The sequence below is a fragment of the Panthera tigris genome, chromosome E2 (genome assembly GCF_018350195.1).
Source record: "Panthera tigris isolate Pti1 chromosome E2, P.tigris_Pti1_mat1.1, whole genome shotgun sequence".
NCBI classification, from domain to species: domain Eukaryota; kingdom Metazoa; phylum Chordata; class Mammalia; order Carnivora; family Felidae; genus Panthera; species Panthera tigris.
Window position 1 is genome coordinate 16,005,865 of NC_056674.1, and position 22,115 is coordinate 16,027,979.

General features: G+C 44.6%; 1 protein-coding gene across 1 annotated transcript; it reads left to right on the plus strand.

Annotated features, from left to right (window-relative positions):
• The first annotated feature begins 1,434 nt into the window (after positions 1-1,434).
• LOC102968742 (WD repeat-containing protein 87-like) lies at positions 1,435-21,847 on the plus strand. The gene is made up of 9 exons (XM_042970110.1): positions 1,435-1,758; positions 8,437-8,559; positions 10,778-10,945; positions 11,357-14,232; positions 14,695-14,954; positions 15,731-17,544; positions 17,629-18,118; positions 18,188-18,897; positions 19,633-21,847. Exons 2-9 carry the CDS (start codon positions 8,449-8,451, stop codon positions 21,703-21,705), a joined length of 8,502 nt encoding a protein of 2,833 aa, XP_042826044.1. The 5' UTR covers positions 1,435-1,758; positions 8,437-8,448; the 3' UTR covers positions 21,706-21,847.
• Positions 21,848-22,115: the final 268 nt, after the last annotated feature.

Genomic DNA, 22,115 nt, shown 5'->3' on the forward strand with positions numbered 1-22,115 from the left:
TTCACGCTGTTCTCTCAGTCCCTCCCTTCCAGGGTCCAGCTCGGAACTGCACAGGAGCCGCGAGTCCTTCGAAAAAAGGAACCGAGCGCGTGCGCGACCAAGGAAGGCCGCGGCGGAACTCCACGGAGGAGGCGGAGCGAGCTGCGCGCGCTCCCGAGGTAGGAAGTGGGGTCGCGTGCAGAGCCATCTGGGATGGCGCCCTCTCGCGCCAGCGCGCGCACGCGCATCTGAATCCCGCGCGCGCCCTAGCTCCACCCGTGTGCCCGCCCGCACGCACGCGTAGCGGATGGGTCTCGCGTGCTTTCCCGCCAAAATTTGGTAGTGGCTTTCACCAGCCCAAGCAAGGCGGCGGTGCGGCCCGCGCGGAGGATTTCACGGAGGAAAGCGCGGAAGGGAGCGATTGCTGCCGCTCAGGCAGCGTGCACGCTCTACACCAACCCGCTCGGACATCGGTTTCGTCAAGGCGTCTAAACCGAAGGCAAAGGAGAAGGAGGGAGGCGGGGCGGCCCAGGTGATCTCTTTCAGGTTTGCCTTTCAGTGGCCGTCCTGCCACCTACTTGCCTCTGTGAGAGGTGGTGCAGAAAGAAGCCAGAGAAATATTTAGGTACTGACTGCTCTGTTTCCTATCACTGTTGCTTTTTATTAACAGGTTTTGCTTTGCGGCTTCTCTGGGCATGATGCGGCCCCGGCGCTCCCCTCGTACAGGGCACAGGGACACCCTTTATCAGCACACAGAGCCAGCTGCACACGCAGGCCGCTGATGCAAGGCCTCTGTCATAAAGGCCAGAGCCTCACGGGCGCATGCCCGCATGTCCGGTGACTGGCATAGCAGCCAAGGGCATGCCTGGAGTGTGTGGCCCTACCACGATCTAGCTGTGTGGCTGCATATGTGTATAATAGTGCTTTTAAGGAGGGCTGCTACATTCAGCGCATAAAAATGCAGAACATCCACTCTGAATTTCAGTTAAAACACTGATACTTTTTTAAAGCATAAGTATGTCCCAAATATTGTTTACCTGAAATTCAAGTTTAACTGGGAATCAAATTCAAATTTAACCATTTTATTTGACAGCCCTGGTTTAAGGCATTATGGGAGATGATGCAGCAACAGTCCCTTCAAGCAGTTCCTGGCAGGTGTAAACAGGCCAAGCTCCTCCCGCTGTACCCTCCCCCACCCCAACACAGTAGTGTGTCTTGTAATCTGATGTAATATGACCGAATGCCACTCCGTCATACAAGGTCAGTTTTTAAGCCCTCTCCGTCCCAAGTGCACTGTAGTGACCCCACTCCACTATAACAAAGGGCCAGATTCCTCCTACGTCCTGGCACTTAGCACATTCATATGGGGATTTTCAGGTTCTTAGTAATGTTAGTGCTGTATCACTAGACGTGTGTGGGGGGGTGGGGGTGGGAGGGGTTATTGAGGGAGTCTGAACCGTTATGATGTTGGAGCTAGTGACACTCTTTCCCTGGAAAACTGTGATGAGAGTCTGTCTCTTCTAGAATAGGGGCATGTTATCTTCTGTGGAAGATAAAGGTGTGTGAACTAGGAGGGAATGAAGAGGGAATCAGGAAGCCTGTGATTTTGTACGACGTGAGTCATAGGTTTTTCCCAACTTGGAGAATGTATATTGAGTGGCAGTGGTCCCACTGAGCTCATTAAGACATGTGGCTGTAGGTGAGATAAGACTTTGTTCAGTCTGAGAAGTCTAAAGGGCAAGAGGAAACATCGAAGTGGCAGAATCTAGGATTGTAAACGTAAGTCTATTTGCGAAGTTTTGCTTTTTTGTCTGTCCTATACCTCAGTCTCAGCATGGCTCCTTCACTTCTCATAGTAATAGCACCCTGAAGTTCTGTTGCACTTCTTCATTATAAAACCTTTTGAATTTCATTATTTCACTTTATTTTTTAAAGGCATGGCCTGGGGTGCCTGGGTGGCTCAGTCATTTGAGCATCTGACTTCGGCTCAGGTCTTGGTCTCAAGGTTCGTGGATTCGAGCCCTGCCTGGGGCTCTGTGCTGACAGCTCAGAGCCTGGAGCCTGCTTCGGATTCTGTGTTTCCATCTCTCTCTCCCCTCTCCCCACTCACGCTCTGTGTCTCTCTCAAAAATAAACATTAAAAAAAATTTTTTTAAAGGCCTGGGGCACCTGGGTGGCGCAGTCAGTTAAGCATCTGACTTTGGCTCAGGTCTTGATCTTCAGTTCGTGAGTTCACGCCTCAAGTTGGGCTCTGTGCTGACAGCTCAGAGCCTGGAGCCTGCTTCAGATTCTGTGTCTCCCTCTCTCTCTGCTCCTGCCCCGCTTGTGCTCTGTCTCTCTGTCTCTCAAAAATAAACATTAAAAAAAATAAAAGGCTTTAGTAGAGGGGCGCCTGGGTGCCTCAGTTGGTTAAGCGACTGACTTCGGCTCAGGTAATGATCTCAGGGTTCTTAAGTTCGAGCCCTGTGTCAGGCTCTGTGCTATTAGGCTGGAGCCTGGAGCCTGCTTTGGATTCTGTGTCTCCCTTTCTCTCTGCCCTTCCCCTGCTCGTGTTCTATCTCTCTCTCTCTCTCTCTCTCTCTCTCTCTCTCTCTCTCAAAAATGAATAAACATTAAAAAAATTCAATTAAAAATTTAAAAAATAAAGGCTTTAGTAGGGAAAAAGAGAAGAGCATTCCTTTCTGAGGCCAAGACTGGTTAAAGTGAAATGCCTCTCACTGCAAACCTGGTGGAAAGGAGTGTTAGCTCAGGTTTTGGGCAGAAGTGTCAGGCATTTTCCATTTTCCCAGAGCTCCTAGTCCTAAATTAGCAGAGGAAGTTTTAGGGAGTCTTTGAGCTTGTGCAATCTAACCCTCATCTCTCATCACATTAGCTTGGTGTAGCAGCCTGCTCTCTCTTTTCTGTATTTTCACTCTCCTTCATGGTTTCTTCCTCCTGACATTTAAACACATTCAATGATCTCATTAAAAAAAAAAAAAAAAAAAAAAAAAAAAAAAAACCCTTCCCTCCAGGGGCCAATCTTTTGGTTTTCCCATGAATGTCCTTGAGAATTGTATCTAGGATTCTGGAGGGTTTAACCTTTCTTGTGGTAGAAATTAAAGTGAGGTAGTTGACTGTTGCTAGATGGAAGAAAAATGCTTGGAAACGTTCAGCTAGAGATAGGAGTTGCCACCGTGGTCCTCCCGAGCACTCTAGGGCCAGCTTGGGAGCTGTTTGCCCTGGTCCTCAGCAAGATAAGTGCAGAAATTCAGAATAAGCAGTTAGGAACTTTTATAGCAATTTGACAGAATAATTTGATGTCTTTTGAACTTAATGAAAAATCTGGAGTTAAAAAAAAAATCTTTCCCACATAACTCTTCTATCCCTCTCCTTCTCTCTAGCTTTCTCCTCTTACCCCTCTCTTCCCTTCATCCTGAAGCTTTTCTAAGGTTCTTACTTTTCACTGATTCCTCAGCTCCTTCCAGGCTGACTTCAGGAATAACTGCTCTGCTGATATTGTTCCCTTAATGGACACCGGTACCGTTCGCCAAATCCACTCTTCGTCTCACTTGGCCTCTCTGTTACAGGTGACCTACCTTCATGAAACTCTCTTCCTCAGGTTTCTGGAAGAACGTCTTACCTCTTTATAGTTGTTCCTTCTCAGTGTGTGCCCCCTTAATTGTCTGCTTATCAAGTCTCCTTCTCATGCAGCATAGCCCCCTGTGGGCAAGCTGCTCCAGATCCCCAGCTTCAGCAATCCCTACAGACTGGTCATTTCATAGATTTGTTTCCAACCCAGACCTTTTACCCAATCTCCAGACCCATTCATTTTAGTTGTCTTCATTCAGATATTCTATAACCACCTCAACAAATCCAAAATCAAACTGATCATTGTTCCTCCAATGGAACCTCCTCCAATGGAACAACCCAATCCTACTCTTCTTTAGCCCATTTGAATATATCAAATTTTATTCAAAGCCTAACCCAGAAACCCAGGAACCATTCTAGATTTCTCTTTTCCTGATTCTCCATACCCAAATAATCTGCAATATCCATAAATCCTACCCCCCAAATATTTTTATCCTAAATATATTATATTGTTATTGTCATTTGCTTTTCCTTTCCCACTGCTTTCCATCAGAATATTTAATTATATTTCATCTCTACTATCACAGTAGCCTCCTGGCAGGTTGTCTTGACTGATTCCCAATCCAGCTCCAGGCTGGACAAGTACATATTCTGAAAGGTTAATCTGACATCCCTCCCCTGCTAACACTGTTTTTCAGTGTTTCTTTTTTTTTATTTTTTAAAAAATGTTTATTTTTGAGAGAGAGCGAGCATGAGCAGGGGAGGGGCAGCGGGGGGGGACGGGGGGGGACAGAAGATCCAAAGCGGGATCTGTGCTGACAGCAGAGGGCCCGATGTGGAGCTCGAACTCACAAACTGTGAGATCATGACCTTCCTGAGCTGAAGTTGGTCATTTAACTGACTGAGCCACCCAGGCGCCCCTGTTTTTCAGTGTTTCAATATGAAAATTGAACTCCTTAGTATGACATTTAATAGTAATTCCTAACTGTCTAGCCATTTTTCTTCTATCGCCTTCTTGAACATTGTGCTGTAAGAATATTTAACTCTTATGTAGTTTCCGGCACAAATCATACATTTAAGTGTTTGTGCCATCCTCTCCTCCTGGAATGTCTGAGTAAGCCTTATCTGCCTGGCAACCTCCTCATGCTATTTCTGTGCTAGGTGCCAGCATTTCCTTCTGTGGTGCCTCATCCACCTTCAGGTGCTCCATTACAGCAATTATCCAGTTTTAACAATCTGAAGTTCCTTGAAGACCGTGTCTACTTTTGAACTTAGGATCCCCAGTTGGTAGCAAAATACTATAAAGCAAAATGTTACAAAGTAGAATCTCAACAAGTATTTGTTGATTGTTTGCGAACAGTTATGAAACTAGACAAACGAGGCTCACATTTGAGCTCAGCTGATGAGATACTGTTTCACCTTGGACACCCTTAATATAAGTTCTGTGAGCTCCATTGACTCTAGGAAGGTTGTGTAGCTCAGTAGTTCAAGGGGTGCCTTCTGTAGTCACGCATTCTGGGTTGGAATCCTGGCTTTGTCTCTTACTAGCTGTCTGGCTATAGGTAGACTAATTAACTTCTTTTGCAGAGTGGGAATATAGCTAGCTCCTACTTCAGAAGGTTGTTGGTATTAAATGAGACAATACACAGAAAGTATTTGGTGCATAAATTTTCCCAAAAAAATGTTAGTGCCTGAATTCTCTATTGCTGCTATAACAAATTACCATAATTACCATTCCCTCCATCTCAAATTTGTCTCCATAATTTCTTATTTCCAATTCTTTTGTCATAATTGCCACTGATTTCAGCTGTTTTTCTCAGCCTTTATGAGTAATTTATTATTTACAAATTATACTTATCTCTTGGTTTTGCTGAAGTTGAGTTTGCAAAGATCTTTGATTCTCTTTATTGATTTTAGATGCTTTCAGAACAGAAGGCCGTGGCAATAATGATACTTTAATGTTTCTATGTTTTTACATTTTATTTTATTTATTTTTTTTTTTTAGCGTTTATTCATTTTTGAGAGACAGAGAGAGAGCGCAAGTGGGGGAGGGGCAGGGAGAGAAGGTGACAACAGAATTCAAAGCAGGCTCTGGGCTCTGAGCTGTCAGCACAGAACCCGATGCAGGGCTCGAACCCATGAATTGTGAGATCATGACCTGAGCTGAAGTTGGACACTTAACCCACTGAGCCACCTAGGCACCCCTCTATGTTTTTACATTTTAGATTCATCCCTTATTAAAAGCATGCAACTATACTTTATTTATTAAAAAAAAAAAAAATCTAACCTGAAAATTTGTCTTCAAATGAGCTTAGTCTGTATTTATTCTATAATGACATATTTTGACTTGTTTCTATTACTCTGTTTCTATTTGTCATACCTCTTTTTTTCCTTGTGATGTTTCATCGTATATTTCTTTCATTGGATTGATATGTATTTCTTTTATTTCATATCCCCTTCCTCAAGTGGTTAAATCTTACATTCTATTTGTTTCTTTCTTTTTGGTAGTTTTCTTAGTATTTTTTTAAATTTTAAGATCTAATTGACTTTATTAAGCAATTCATGAATCCAGCAGCATCCCTTCTAGCAAGTAGAGGAAAGCTCTCTTCCTTACCATTTTTAAAAAAAATGTTTATTTATTTTTGAGAGAGAGAGAGAGAGTGTGTGTGTGCAAGCAGGGAGGGGCAGAGAGAGAGGGGGACAGAGGATCGGAAGCAGACTCTGCACTAACAGCAGACAGCCCAGTGTGGGGCTCGAACTCACAAAACATGGGATCATAACCTGAGCCGAAGTCAGACACTTAACCGAGCCAGCCAGGTGCCCCCTTAGCATTTTTAAAAAATAAGCTCTACACCTAACATGGGGCTTGAACTCACAACCCTGAAATCAAGAGTCACATGCTGTACTGATTGAGCCAGCCAGGCACCCCTCTTCCTTAGCATTTTTAATATACACATATAACAGGTTATTAAATGTGACTCTCAGTGTTCTGGGAATTTCATTAGAGAACAATAGATGTCAGATAAGTGATACAGGACATGCTAAGATTGTAAAGGAGATTTTTGTGACCCTTAGCTTATTGCCCTTTCAGGTCTAGATTTTACATGATTTCTTTAGAGAGAATGGTTGGTGTGCTTTGTGGTATTTCTTCTTCCCCCCCTTGCTCCTCTTCCTTGTCAGTCCAAGTGAGGTATATGTCAGAGAATCACTTCGGAGAACTCGATGGGTATCCCCTGGCATTTGGAGGTATGTAGGTTCCTGACTCATGCTTGGAAAAAAGTTTAAAGGTTTGTAAGCTTTCAGAGAGTGGGTCATAAGCCAGCTCTGTCCATGGAAGTGTCTGTTTCCAAGGTAATGAAGGGATCTCAGTTCTGGCTCCCTATCTCCTATGAGCCCAAGTGCTATGTCCTCTCTTTGTCAGAGCAACACTACCCTAGCTTCTAGCCATTACAATCATTTTGGGGTTCTGATAACTATACCTCCTCAGAACTATCACAGAGGCAGCTTTGCACTTACTTGCTTTTTTCTCCCCTCTTCATTGCTGGCTCCTGGAATTCAGCCTCTTGTTATCCACAATTTCTAGAAGTTCATAAGTGGGAGACTTTCAGGTTATTTTAGTCTGGCATCTGGCCGGAACCTGACATCTATTTTAACTTGTTGAGTATCTGCCTTCCATATTAGATAGTAAACTCCAGGCGGGCAGATAATCATTCTTGTTCCTCGCTTTATCTCCAGCTCTAGGTTGAGAGGCCTGGCATATAATGAACATCAAATAAACATTTGTTGAACATGTGAGTGACTTATATACATAAAGGCTTCAGTAGTAAAGTAGGATAGATATAATTAAGTCTAAAAACTGTATATACAACAATGAGCATCACAATGAAGAGAATTAAGGAAGGTGGGGCTCCTGGCTGGCTCACGTCCATGGAGCATGCAACTCTTCATCTCAAGGTTGTGAATTCGAGCCCCATGCTGGGTGCAGAGAGTACTTTAAAAAATAAAATCTTAATAAAAAAAGAAAGGGCGGGGGCGCCTGGGTGGCTTAGTCGGTTAAGTGGTTAAGCATCTGACTTCAGCTCATGATCTCATGGTTTGTGGGTTCAAGCCCTGCATCAGGCTCTGTGCTGCCTGCTCAGAGCCTGGAGCCTGCTTCGGATTCTGTGTCTCCCTCTCTCTCTGCCCCTTCCCCTCTCACGCTCTGTCTCTCTCTCAAAAATAAATAAACATTAAAAAAAATTTTTTTTTTAAAAGGAAGGGTTGCAAAGCCAGGCTCGTGTATTCTTTCAGCTGTGCTGCAACTGATTCACCTAAGCTCACCTGACAGCTTTCTTTTGCCACATTTTTTCCATTTCTAGACTTCCTAAAACTCCCACTCCACTCCTATCCTCTTTTAAAAATCAATTTTATTAGGTATAATTTACATCTAATAAAGTGGGCCCATTTTGAGTGTATGTTTCGATGACTTGTGACAAATTTGTGTACTCATATAACCACCAAAATATAGAAGATTCCATTCACTTCTACAAAAAGTCCCCTATTACCCTTTCTCAGGAATCTCCCAGTCTCTCAGACCCAGGTAACCACTGATCTGCTCTGTCCCTATAGGTCAGATTACTCTTTGCTAGAATTTCATCTAAATGGAATCATGTAGTACCTGTTCTTTTGTGTCTGGCTTCCCCTCACCAATGTTTTTGAGATTCATCCACATTGCTGCAAGTGTCAGTAGTTCATTGTCACTCCAATCTTTCTGAAATAAGAGAGGTTCTTCTATTCCTAATGCTTTTGCTTCTCCCCTTCTCTCACTTTCCCTGTTGCTCTTCCCTCTCTCAGTTCCCTCAGTTTCCAGTCTCACATCAGATGTGATTAAGTCATGTTTACATCCCACAGGTTCTGTGAGCCATGATGTCTGTAAAGTGCTGGAACGTCACAAAGATGGCACCGTCACCCAGACTTATTCCTGAGTGGAAGGACTTGAAACTCTTCATAAATAATATGCTGAAGGATCTAAAGGTGACGTGTATGGGAGATCAGCACCTGGTGGGCTTGGACTAATTATCCCTGCCAGGGCAGCCTGTTCCTGGGCAGCATGTGAGCTCCTCCTTGGGAGGAGCTCTTCCATACCCCTAAACAATTCCTCCCTCTAAACTAAGATGATAACAATTAAAACACATTATGCTGGAAACAAAACAAAACAAAACAAAACCAAAAAGTGAGTTCACGTGGATTAAACAAGCAGGAGATACCTTTGTCTTTACATGTCAAGGACCCATGTTCTTTTTCTTTCTTTTCGCTATCCTTAATATTTTAGCTTATCATCTTAAGGTTGCAGGACAGTTCCTGTACTTCCAGGTATCAGCTTTAAATTGCAAGTAGGTAGAAGAGAGAAGGTCAGAAAGTACAGAGCTGTGCCAGCCTTAGAGTGCTACAGTTGCCACTCTGTATTGCCAGAATTTCTGGGGCCATGATCACCCTGAACAAGAGCTGAGTTTTACTGGGATAGAAGGAGGAGGATTGATACACAGTAGGCAACAGTACTTCTAGGCACAGATACATTACTTGGGTTTAAGATAGTCTTTTAGAGTCTTCCTGAGAAAGCCCTTTATACTGTTGAGTCAGTAAGTGAATCATTTGTACATAAAAGGAGGAGAGGAATGGTAATTAATGGAGTAAGGGGTTTGTAAATTAGCCTTCTGATTCAATGAAGAGGGATGGGAGATTGAGAGCTCAGATACCAGCATCCTTTCTCTCAACTCTGCTGCTGTCACTGAACCAGCAATGGCAGTGGAAGCTGTCTCCAGCATTGTGTTCTGTATTCTCCCAGAACACACAAAGATCTGAATATGACAAATATAAAGAGATTCTAAGTTGCCTCAGTATAGTCTCAGGTCCTTTGTGGATGCAGAGAAGCTTGGGGAGTTAGATTCATGGAGTACTGAGAAAGGGACCTCAGAAGTAGACTTATGAGCCTCGGTTTTGGCTGATCCCTACAAGGAGTTCAAGTCCTTATGTCCTAGATATAAACTCTGTTACTGGAAGATAGTGTATGTTGGACATGTCCTACTGTGTAACATGTTGAAAGACCTATATCTTCCTTAATACACCACACACACACACACACACACACACACACACACACACACCCTACGGGGTCAGAATACAGAATGTTAGAGCTGAAGCACTCCATGTTGTGAATAGCACACGTTTTCCTTGGATGCATATCGGAATAGTGAAAGAGGGACATGCCAAAGTGTCTAGCTCTGATGCCCACGTCATGGGCATTCTAAGTCTGTGAAGTACGAGTTTCCCATAGGCAGTGTATCATGAGTGTGACGCTGACAGGAGTGGTCCTTTGGGTGTAGGCAGGGACTTTGAAGAGTTGTTCCAACTGAGGTAGAGTATTTGCCAAGGTTGGATTGTTTTGTCTTACTCATATAGGATTGTATTCCTTTCTTTGGAAGTACTTATTTGTTTTGTACAGACATTTGTTAATTGTTTATGTAATGCCTGTTTCCCCCACTGGACTCTTATCTTTTTTTTTTTTTTAATTTTTTTTTTTCAACGTTTTTTATTTATTTTTGGGACAGAGAGAGACAGAGCATGAACAGGGGAGGGGCAGAGAGAGAGGGAAACACAGAATCGGAAACAGGCTCCAGGCTCCGAGCCATCAGCCCAGAGCCCAACACGGGGCTCGAACTCACGGACCACGAGATCGTGACCTGGCTGAAGTCGGACGCTTAACCGGCTGCGCCACCCAGGCGCCCCTGGACTCTTATCTTTTGAAAGCTAAGGCCATGTCTCTCTTGCTCAGCATCATATCCCCAGTGTGTGTCCTAGAACATACCACCCTTTCTCAAGTGTTCCTCACCTGAACCATGGAAAACAGATTTGAGGGGCTATTTTCTCATTTCTCTTAAGGATGATACATAACTAGTAACATTCTAGACACATAGGGGAGAAATTAATGCCTCATGTAGAATGGATACTTTAGGACATTAGGGCTTACTTCTTACGGAAACTTGGTTGAGAAAGGCTGGGAGGTACTTTGAATTAAGATGTGGGTGAGGGTGAGGGAGGGATGACTCCCCCAAATAGTGCTTTCCAGTGGTAGGGTAAATAAATGTTGGTTAATGAAAAAACAACAAATGTCTGCTAATCCTCAATAAATACTTATTAAATGAATGAGTGAGTGGCGACTTAGGCCTTTTAACAGGCCACTCTTCTCTCTCAGTCTGCTGAGAAACCAAAGAATGAGGTGATTGTACTGAGTGACTGGCCTGAGACTCTGTACCAGGAGCCTCACCATCCCCAGAGCAAGCCTTTCATCTGCTTCTACTCCATCAACATCAACTATTTTGTCTCCTTAAACTGGGTGGAACCAGATTCAAACCAAATACAGGTAAAGCTACCTCCCTTTTTTTTCCTCCTTCTTAATCCACTTTATATTCATCATACCTCAACTGTCCTCATCTCAGAATGATGAGGGGGATTCTGAGTTAGCTCATTTTAACATCTATCTCTGTTTCTCAATCTGACCTGGATGCAGTGATCTTTTTCACCTCTAGTTTCAGGTCCAGAGAATTCATATTCCTTAGAAAGCAGACTGAAGGCCAAGGAAAGAGCCTTAAGAATCATGTTTCTATCCCATACCCAAATCCTAGTATTAGGAAACTCCCAAAGTTAAGTTCTTTGGTCTTTCCTTAGTCTTACAAGAGGGAACAGCGATCTAAACATTCAACCCTTCATACCCCTTACTCTTGGGAGATCATCTGCCTCCATGGTCCAACTTTCATCTCTCATCCTCTTCTAGGCAGTACTTTGGATACAAAAGAAAGATACAGAAGCAGAAGGAACAATGGAGAAGATGATGTTTTGTGTGATGGATCAAGTACCACCCATTGAAGCAATGGTCCACACAGGTTCCTACCACATGTTAGTTGCTTACTGTGGTGACATGCACCTGTGGCTCTTTGGAGATCACCATCGAGCATTCATATCCCTGGGCACAGTGCCCTGTCGTTTCTTCATCAGCTGCCTCTGCTATGACCCAGAAACAGAGGTGTTGCTGTCTGGTACCTTGGGGGCTGTGGTTACCTGGCTTATCTTACCAAATGGCAGGGACCTCCAGATGGCACAAACAGTGCCCATGTCTGGTCATGAGCTTGTACAGGGCTTTTCCCTGAATGGCCCCGAGGGGTCTCTCCTGGCCCTTTGTGAGAATAAGGTAAGGGTCTTCACCCACCAGGGTCCGGGCCAGCTGAAAGAGGTAAGAAAGTTCACTCCCATAGGCAGTGGCTCTTCCATCACCTGCTCCTTCACTTGTGTCTCTCAGGGATATTTCTATGCTGGAAACAAGGATGGAGAGATCCATGCTTGGAGTCTAGACCAGGGTAACTTCCTCCACAGCTTCCAGGCCCATTCCTCATCAGTTATATGTGTTCACAGCCGGCCAGAGATCCACACCTTACTGACAGCAGGCCGAGAAGGCACAGTAAGGGAATGGAACCTTGCCGTTGGGAACTTGCTGCGGCAGCTGGAGATTGGTGAGGGGCTGCGGCAACTGCAGTTTATTGATAACACCACTTTTTTCTGCCAGACTACGCACGCTTTCTCACTGCACCACCTGCCTTATTTTTATAGCCTCTTCAATGTCTGTGGTTCTGCTCCTGAGCAGGTGCACCGGGTCTGCTGTGGCCGCAATTGGACTCGGATCCTGTGTGCCACTAAGGATGGTTTGTTGCGCTTCCTGTCTCCAGTGACAGGAGATCTCCTGGTTCTCACCTGGCCTCTGCTTGTCATGGATAAGGCTGTGGCTTGGGCCTATGACCCAGACAATGAGGAGCTCTTTGTGGCAACAGGCAGCTCAGAGGTGCTGGTGTTTGATGCAACGCGCTCGCCTTGCACAGCCAAGTATATGGTATGCACTTCAGTAAACTCTAGGGACAGAGTAAGTTGCCTGGCCTACGCACAGTCCCATTTGGGTATGGGCCTAGTAGGACTGATGTTCTGTGGGCATGACAGTGGCATTGTGAGAATCCTCTCCCACTATAGCTATGCCCGAATAGAAAAGACTGTTCATTCTGGGGCAGTTTTGGCCCTGTCTACCCTGGAAGGTCCCCAGGAAAACTCCTTGCTCTGTTCCTATGGCATGGATAATACTGTATACCTGACAGAAGCTTTGCTGTGGAAGAACAAGGTAATCCTGCAGTCCATAAGCAAAATTCTCTGTAGTTGCCCCCTACAACACGTGATACTGCTGCCGGGTTCTGTGGGTGCCATCACTGACAACCACTGCTGGCGTCTCTGGCACTATCAAGATTTTCTGCAATCTGCAGAATCAAAACAAAGCTCTATGTTTGAAGAGACAAAATGCCTGCACCGGTGTGCCATCACTTCATTTGATGTCTGCTCCTCCCTGAAACTTTTTGTCACAGGGGGCATTGATGGCTCAGTCCGGATCTGGGACTTCCATGGTAGACTCATAACTGAGTTGGATTCAGCACTGCATTTTGGTCCACTCTGCTTTGCCAATAATCGGGGTGACCTGCTTTTGACTTTCAACCAGAGTCTTTACCTGGTATCATGCTTAAAATTGCTCCCTCCTGCTCGGCTGATTCACCTAGCTATCCTAAATAATGCAGATGAAATACAAGAAGACCCTAAACTCTTTCTGCCTAGCTTCTTCTTTTCTTTTGAAATAGTACTTGTACCCAAATTTGTCTACCTTGGACAAGGGCTGCAGGAATTACAGGGGCTAGAGGCCCTTGTTAACAAACGGGTCATTGCCTTTGACAATACTGTGCCCCATGTTGTAGAGGAAGAGAGACGTATGCCTTCTCTGATTCACGTGGAACCCAAATTACATTTTTTGGAGGATAAGGATATTGCTTTTTCTATTCCTGACCCCAAGCATAATCGTCCCCCACATGTGGTTCCTGCTCAACTACGGCTGGCTGGCTGGAATGGGTTGAACCCCTATCATAAACTGCATGGCTTCTTTGGTAAAGGGCGGCAATGGCCCTTTGCTCCTGATGGCTACATCCCCAACTCAGTTATCCGTGCCTGCCTTTGGCCTGACGGTACCCCAGTCTTCTTACGCCATGACCTGTACCCATCCTACCGAGATACAGACTGGGACATGACTGAACCCATCAGACGCCAGACACTGTCACCTATGCCTCTATCAGAAGAGAACATCTCAATGAGGAGAGAGAGGGATAAATCCAAGTGGTGGAAACGAACATTCTATGATGTTCTAACAAGCTTTATAAACCGAAATTGGGCAGGAAGAAAGCTTGATGAAGGACTTCTAAATAATTTAATTGAGGCAATCCTCAGCCTCACAGTTTACTGTTCTATAGACCAGTACACGACATATATTAGTGCCCTGGCACAAATTTTTGCCACTTACCAAGTATCTCCAAGGTTGTGCTCTGAGACTGCCTGTCGCCTGCTGGAAGATACACTCCATCCCAACCCATGCATCCGTGAGCTAGCCTGGGAGGGGCTAGATATGCTTGGCATCATGAGCCATCTCTTTGCTGTTCCACTGAGTCTGGGATTGATGGACAGTGATGAAAATGTGCGGGCTAAGGCTTTGTACCTTATGATAAGAGTCACAGGCATCCAAAGTAAGAGCATGCTGGTAGGCCTGCTGAAGGAACAAGAAACCCTCCAAAAAATGCAGTAAGTTGTGTAGTGGCTTTCCCCCTTCTGTTTTTTCTAGCTCCTAACCTCCAGAATATGGTTGCTTATTCTCCTTTTCTATAACCTTTTCTATTCTTTTCCTCCCACTATGTTCTTTGTTTCTCTTTGCTTTTCTCCCCAGTGCTTACCCTTCTTCTGATCCTTAAGATTCCTCGAGACTCAAGTCTACAAACCTTCCAACCAAAAAAATATCTTTTATCTCCCTGATGACTTGATTCTTTGCTATCTTTGATTCTTTCTTCTTTACCAACCCTTTACTTCAGACTACTCTGTCCTAAATGGCCACTTTATCTCTGCCTCTTCAATTGTAATTTCTTCTTCTCCTCCTCCTCCTCCTTCTCCCTGTCTTCCTTTCTTCCTTCCCTCCTCTTCCTCCTTCTTCTTCAAATCTAGTTTTATCACTGGCTTGGTATCATCCTTTTTTCCTCTTGACTTTTATAGGCGGGAACTTATTGGAGAAACCTCTCTGGACCAGCTGCTGGGGATCCAAGCTAACGACATCCAGTGCCTGCTTACACGGGTGGAGCAGCAGCTGAATGAAAACCTGACCTTGTCACACAGAGACCAACAACCTCCTTTTTCTTTAGACATATCAATGGATGGTGAACCTGAGACCTTTGTCAAACGAACATTCATACCTGAAGAGATCACCAAACGAAAGAAAAGAATGACATATGTTCAAGAGAAGAGAGAAAGTCTTAGTATGTATGGGGTAATAAATGGGGTATATTTGGGGCCCACCTTAGGACACCAAAAGACAGGGTCAGTAAGGCCAAGATATCTAAAATGGGGATACCTGGGTGGTTCGGTCGGTTGAGCATCTGACTTCAGCTCAGGTCATGATCTCGTTCGAGCCCTGCGTAGGGCTCTCTGCTGTCAGCACGGTGCCCACTTCAGATCCTCTGTCCTCCTCTCTCTTTCAAAAATAAATAAACATTAAAAAAAAGATATCTGAGGGGCGCCTGGGTGGCTCAGTCGGTTAAGTGGCCGACTTCGGCTCAGGTCATGATCTCGCGGTCCGTGAGTTCAAGCCCCGCGTCAGGCTCTGTGCTGACAGCTCAAAGCCTGGAGCCTGTTTCAGATTCTGTGTCTCCCTCTCTCTGACCCTCCCCCGTTCATGCTCTGTCTCTCTCTGTCTCAAAAAATAAATAAATGTTAAAAAAAAAAAATTTTTAAAAAAATAAAAAATAAAAAAAAGATATCTGAAATTATATCAGTGGGAACATAATTACGTAGAGATTCTTTTCCATAGAAAGTAACCTTCCTGGGAAGGAAACACATATACCACAACAAATAGCAAGGTCTTATTTCTTCAGGATATGGAAGCTGGGATAAAATGACAAGCATTTCTGTGCCATAAAGCCTCAGTCCTCTTTGCCTCTGTACTTCTTGTGGAAGTTCATTGAACTGTATATTACAAAGGATACCACTCAGGGCCTCTGTTTTTTCTTAAATATTTTCCTCAATATCTCTGCAGTTAAAAAGGACCTGAGAGTTTCCAGAAAGAAGAGAGAGACCGAGCTTGTAAAATTTAGCTCTATGTTGGTGCCTTCAGAGGATGAAGGTGAACAGAGAGAGGCCAAGAAATCAGAGCTAATTGACACTGAGGATGTTGCCTTAGAGCCAGAGCTGCCACTAAGTACTTTCAGCCCAGCCAAATCTGAAGAGGTTGCTGAATCAAAGGAGGTCATGACAGAAGCTACAGAAGCTATGGAAGCCACAGAAGAAGGAAGAGGCCACATGGCAGTCACAGAGGCAGTGGAAGCCACACAGATTATGAAGGCCATAGATCAACATGACATGAAAGATTATGGAGAGATATTCCCTAAGCTGGAAAGACAAGAACTCATGAAAAGACTCTGGGAAAGGGCAGTGGAAAAAAGCCATGAAAAAGTAGCTGCAAAGTTGAAACAGAAAGAAAATTTGAAGGATATTTCAAAGATGACTGCAGAAGAGCCCAAAGAAAAAGTCATGCAGATTGCTGAGCAAGAAAAAGATACAAGGAAGAAACTTGGAAAGGGTGGCCAAGGTTTGGCTGGTGCCCCTGGACACACGGGTGAATCAGACACCAGGTCTTGGCGGAATGACATTTGCTATCTTGCCACCGCAAGGATAGCAAGTTCCCATCCAGGAGTGTTAAGGGATCTGGGTCAAGAATTGGTGGACTTGGCTCGGGTGATTCTTGCTCCCCAAGAGCCCAGTTGGGATCTATTCCAAGAGATCTGCCCCCTTTTAAAGGACTCCTCAGAATTGGAGGAAAGAGTGGTAGAAGAACCATCCACTATAACAGAAAAGGTGGATAAAGAGATTGTGGAGGAAGAAGTGACAGAGTTGGGAAGACAAAGGGGAAAAGAAGCATTAGAGAAGGACAAGGCATTTTCTCAAGTCAAGAAAAAGAAAGTTGCTTTCTTAGATAAACTAGCCTTACAGAAAAGGAAATTAAAAAAAGAAGCACGGGGACTCGCCAGGCAAGATGGGAAAATAGCTGAGGAAGAAAGGAAACTGATTAAGCCAGAGAAGAAATTAATTCAGGGTAAGGAGAAACTGATCCAGGATATGAAGAAACTGACTCATCAGAAAGAAAAAATAGCTTGGGAGGAAAAACTACTGGCTTATCCACAAAAGACATTAACCAAGGAAGAGCAGAAGTTAGTTTTAGGAGAAAAGAAAGATACTGGAAAAGGGAAAAAACGACTAGGGGAAAGAAAGAGAGTGACCCAGAAAGAGGGGAGGGCAGCCCTGAAAAGGAGTAAGTGGGACTGGGAGAAGATTATGATGGCCCATGAAGAAGACATGTGGCCCCAGGAAGAGGTGTTGCCTGTCTGGGGAGAGAGGAAATTGTCCCAGGAAGAGGAAGAGCTGGGTGAGGAAGACGAGGAGCTGAGTGAGGAAGAGGAGGAGCCCTGTGAGGAAGAGAAGGAGTTCAGTGAGGAAGAGCCAAGTGAGGAAGAAGAGGAACTGGCCTGGGATGAAGAGGAACTAATTCTGGACTTAAAGAAACAAGTTAAAGGTAGGAAGAAAAAGTCCCACAAAAAGAAGAAACACATTCAAGGTATAGAGAAACATGTTGAAGAAGTGGCCCAGAAAAGGGGGGAATTAGCCCAGGAAGAGGAACATTTGTCTAGCAAAGAGGAGGGACTGTCTGGGGAAGAAGAAAAACAGGCATCAGAAAGGGGCAGCTTGGCAGAGCAAGAAATTAAATTGACCACAGAGAAGAATAAATGGTTAAAAAAGAAAAAAGAGGCCTATAAAAAGAAACAAATCCAAGAAAATGAAAAACAAGTTGGGAAACAGGAGAAAGAAGACCAGAAAGAGAGGCAGGCTAGTAAAGAGGAGAAAAAAGCCAAGGACAGACAATTATCCTGGGAAAGAAAGAAACTGGGCCTAGGGCAAGAGGAGAAGCAGGGGGAAAAGGAGAGAAGGGCCCAGAAAGAGGAGAAAACGACTGAGAAGAAGAGGCAATGGGCCTGGGAAAAAAAGAAAGCAGACTCAGGAGAGGAGGAAAAAGCTGGGGGGATGAAGAAATGGTCACAAGAAGAAAAGAAACAGGCCCGGGAAGAAAAGAGACGGGATCAGAAAGAGGAAAAAATGGCTCAAAAAGTGGAGAAACAGGCTGAGGATAAAAAACAATGGGCCAGAGAAAAGATGAAACTGGTCCCAGAAGAAGAGAAAAAGATAGAAGAAATTGAGAAAGTGTTCCCTCAAAAAGAGAAACGGGCCATGGTGGGGGAAAAACAAGCTAAGAAAGAGGAGAAATGGGTTGGGAAAGACAGGAAAGCCACTGACAAAAAAGAACAACAGACCCACAAAGAAGAGCAACTAGCCCTACAAGAGCAGATACAGGCCCAAGAAGAGAGAATATGGGGTCAGAAAGAGGAGAAAGAGAGCGATAAAAAAAAACAACGGGCTTGGGTAAAAGAGAAAATTTTTGTAGAAAGAGAGGAACATGCTGGTGAAGTGGAGAAAAAGTCCCAGGAAAATGAGGAAAAAGCATTGAAGAAAAGACTGACCCAGAAAGACAGTGAATTGGCCAAGGAGAAGAGGCATATTGCTAAGAGAAAAAAAGCAGTAGCCAGAAAGGGGATTGGCATAACTAAGAGAAAGAAAAAAACTAAGGAAGAGAAAGAAGTTGTGGAAGAAGAGGAATTGTCCCAGGAAGAGAGGGAATTGGCCTATGACATTAGGATCAAGGAGATGGGTGTTGCCAAGAAAAAAAGGAAAAGAACCAAAGAGGAGAGAATACAGGCAGTGAGGAAACTGGATATGGAGAAAGGGATTTGTTCTGAAGACAAAGAGGCTAGTTCCAGGTTAAAAGATATAAGGAAGAAAGAGAGTAACCTGTCCAGGATCCTGGCTAAAACAGTTAGAAAAATGAGTATAGTGCTACCAGAAGAAACAGAAATATGTGAGGAAGAGAGATCATTCATGACAGGGAAGAGTGAAATGGATGGCCAGAAGTGGGAATTTTTTAAGGAACAGGGGGAAATAATGAAAGAAGAGAAGGAGCTGGGTCAGGAAGAGGGAAAAGTAGAAGATGATAGGCTGGCCACCAAAGAGAGAACACTGACTGATGGAGAGAGCTTGAAGGAGAACCGAAAGTTACTACAGAAGGTCCAGGGAAAGATACTATTAGATAGAGTCCAGGTAGAGAGTATATTAAAGGAAGTCCAGGAACAAAATATGTTAGGAAAAAAGCAGCTAAAGAAACTTCTGAGGAGAATTGAGAAGAATAAACTAAAAAAGACTCCGCTGAAGTGGTTATTAGAGAATATCAGAGATACTCTGTTTGAAGGCTTATCTGAGAGTTTTATTGGGAAGGAAATAAAGGAAGGTCCAACTAAGAAGGGGAAAGAGGAGGAGAGCATTACTGAGGAAGAAAAGGAAGGGATTCTGCCCAGGAAGGAGAAAGGGAAATATGTGATTAAGAAGAAGAAAAAGAAGGTAAGCCTGAGTGAAGAGAAATTGAAGGAGAATTTGGCTAAGAAGCATAAAAAACAAAGTTCATCCCAAAGAAGGAGAAAGGGAAAGAGGTTGACTCAAGAGAACGAGAGGCTGAGTAAGAAGAAAAAAGAGGGTCCACATGAGGAGGAGAGCCTGGATGAGGAGGAGGAGAGCCTGAGTGAGGAGGAGGAGAAGGAGAGCTTGAGTGAGGAGGAGGAGAGCTTGAATGAGGAGGAAGAGGAGAGCCTGAGCCAGGAGGAAGAGGAGAGCCTGAGCCAGGAGGAGGAAGAGGAGAGCCTGAGCCAGGAGGAGGAAGAGAGCCTGAGCCAGGAGGAGGAGGAGAGCCTGATCCAGGAGGAGGAGGAGAGCCTGAGCCAGGGGGAGGAGGAGAGCCTGATCCAGGAGGAGGAGGAGAGCCTGAGCCAGGGGGAGGAGGAGAGCCTGAGCCAGGAGGAAATGGGGAAGATAGAGAAAAGGGAGAAGGAGGAGGAAAGACAGAAGGATGGGGAGAGCAGACTTATGGAGGTGATACTCCCAGAAGAGGGAGTATTGAAAACAGAGCTCTCCAAGGAGGAAGTGAGCTTATCAAAGCTAACAATAGAAGATGAGTCTCTTGCTGAGAAAAGAAAAGGTACAACTAGAAGGAAAATGACTTTTAAGAAAGAAAGATTGCTTGATGGAAAGAGAGATCCCACACTTAGGGATAAAGTCATGTGGCCAACAGTTCTGAAAAGCCCCTTCAAAATGCCACTCCCAGTAGCTCTGGAAAAGCAGAGAATGCCCAGGAAAGTGTTAGGGGATCATTTAGATTTGAAAGGTCAGGAAAGTCAACTTCTTGGAGCACACCCTGAGACAAGTTCTTGGAGAAGACAAGAGGATGTGCTCTTGGAGAAAGCTAGGGGTATGTTTTTACAAGGGAGGGGAACAGGCTTCCAGGCCCAGATCCCAGAAGGCCTCCATAGGCCAGAGTCCCATTTATCTGATATGATCAGGAAACCACAGAAATCTGAACATAGACCCAAAGGTGACATGTGGAAGTGGTTCTTGAAGTCCCAGGATTTGCCAATGGGGAAAACTGAGGGCCAGGTCGTAGGCCCAGCCCTAGCCTCAGCCCCATGCCTTACTTCTGCACCAGCTGAAAGGCCATGCTACTCAGAAGCAAGCTTCTCAGATGAGGACTGGATTAACAATGCCTTAATAAGGCTGGAAGCAGGAGAGCAGCTTTCCAGGAACAGTTTCCATCGACTGCACCAGCTCCTCAGAAACCTCACTTCAAAGGGATACTTGAAATGGATGCGTCTATACAATCTTAAAGCCATTGCTAAACACTTCAGGAAGAACCTAGAAGTAAGTCATGCAGACATATCACAACCCTATAAGGATGTTTTGAGTCCAGTGCACTTAAAAGGGATCCCTCCAGTTAGAAGAAAAGAAAAATGGAGCCGGCTAGAACCATTCCCTGTTGTTGAAGCAGTGTTACCATTGGCTGCCACAAGGCCTCAAACCCCACACCGTCTCAGTTGGCCTCTCTTAGATGAGTCCTACAGGAAGAAGCAGGCACAACAGTTATCTTCTGCTGTTAAGCAGATGTTGAACCTTTATCCAGTAAGAAAGGATGTTCCTACAACTGTCTATCCCTCTGTGGATATAAAATCCCTGGACTTGATATTCCAGAAAGACTTCCAGGTCTTGAGGGAGAAAGGAGAGCTCCCCAAATTTCACAAGGCAGAGAAGGAAGCACTGCCCGTCCCTTCACCAGTATTCCCATCAACCACCAAGAGGATTCAAGTCCCAAAGGCTATAAACTGGCATCTTTTAGGAGAACCTTACAGGAGTGCTCGGGTACAGCAGTTATCCAATGCCCTCAAAGAGATGGAAATGCAACACTTTTATCCTATCGCGCGTGAGATTTTCACAGGTGCCCATGACTCTGTGGACAAACAAACTCTAGCATTGATGTTTCAGAAGGATCTCAGAGCTTTTAAGGGAAAAGACAGGCCCCTCACATTGCCCAAGTTGAAGAAGGCGCAGCCCGTCTCTAAGAAAAAGGAAAAGCTGCCTCAATGGGAGACATTTGTGGCACTCTACTATGTTTTGCGGACATTGCAGCAACGATATGCAAAAGACCGCACTGCTTGGATGGAACAGTTTTACCAACTCATGGATCTGTACCAATTTAAGTCCCCCCAAATCCAGAGGCTCCTACTACAGTTGCTGCAGAGAGAGGCACTCCAACCTCAAGAGACCATCTATAAAAATGCCCTGAAAGCCAAGGAGCTGGTACTTGGTGAACGGTTGTTCTGTGGCCTGTTTTATGGTCATTCTTGTGCCCCTGCAGGTCCTCTCAAGTTCCATGATGTTGTACCTCTGCCTGGGAAGAGCAAGGTGCATACTATCCAACCTGTGGGCATTGCCCAGTATGGGTTCCTAGAACTTGCCTGGAAAAGTCTACCACAAGTCAGTCCTTACCTTATTGAGAGGCTGCCCAACATCTCTACTCCAACTCTATGATTTGGCCTAACATTAGGACTTTGGGGCCTTGCTGGGAAATAAGCCTGGCCATAGATTTTAAGCCTCCTGTACCCACTTCAAGGTGGGCCTAAACAAGTATTTGTATTCATTTGGCTCCAGAAACCTGCTACCTTGTACTGAATAAAATGACATTTCTCATTTGTAACAAACATTTTGATTTCTCTTTCTTCCCCAGCCTAGGATCCCCATAGAAAGTAGATAGAGAAAACAGATAAAACAGAGAAAACAGATTTGTCCTCACAGGACTGATTGTTTTTTGTCAGTGGGTACATCCTTTGGAGGGTAGGGGCCAGCATTTGATCAACTTTTGATAGAAAAGTCTGTCCTGGAACTCTTTTTTTCTTTGGTTAGTATTTCCTCCCTCAAAAGTTCCTAGGAGGAGAGTGTCT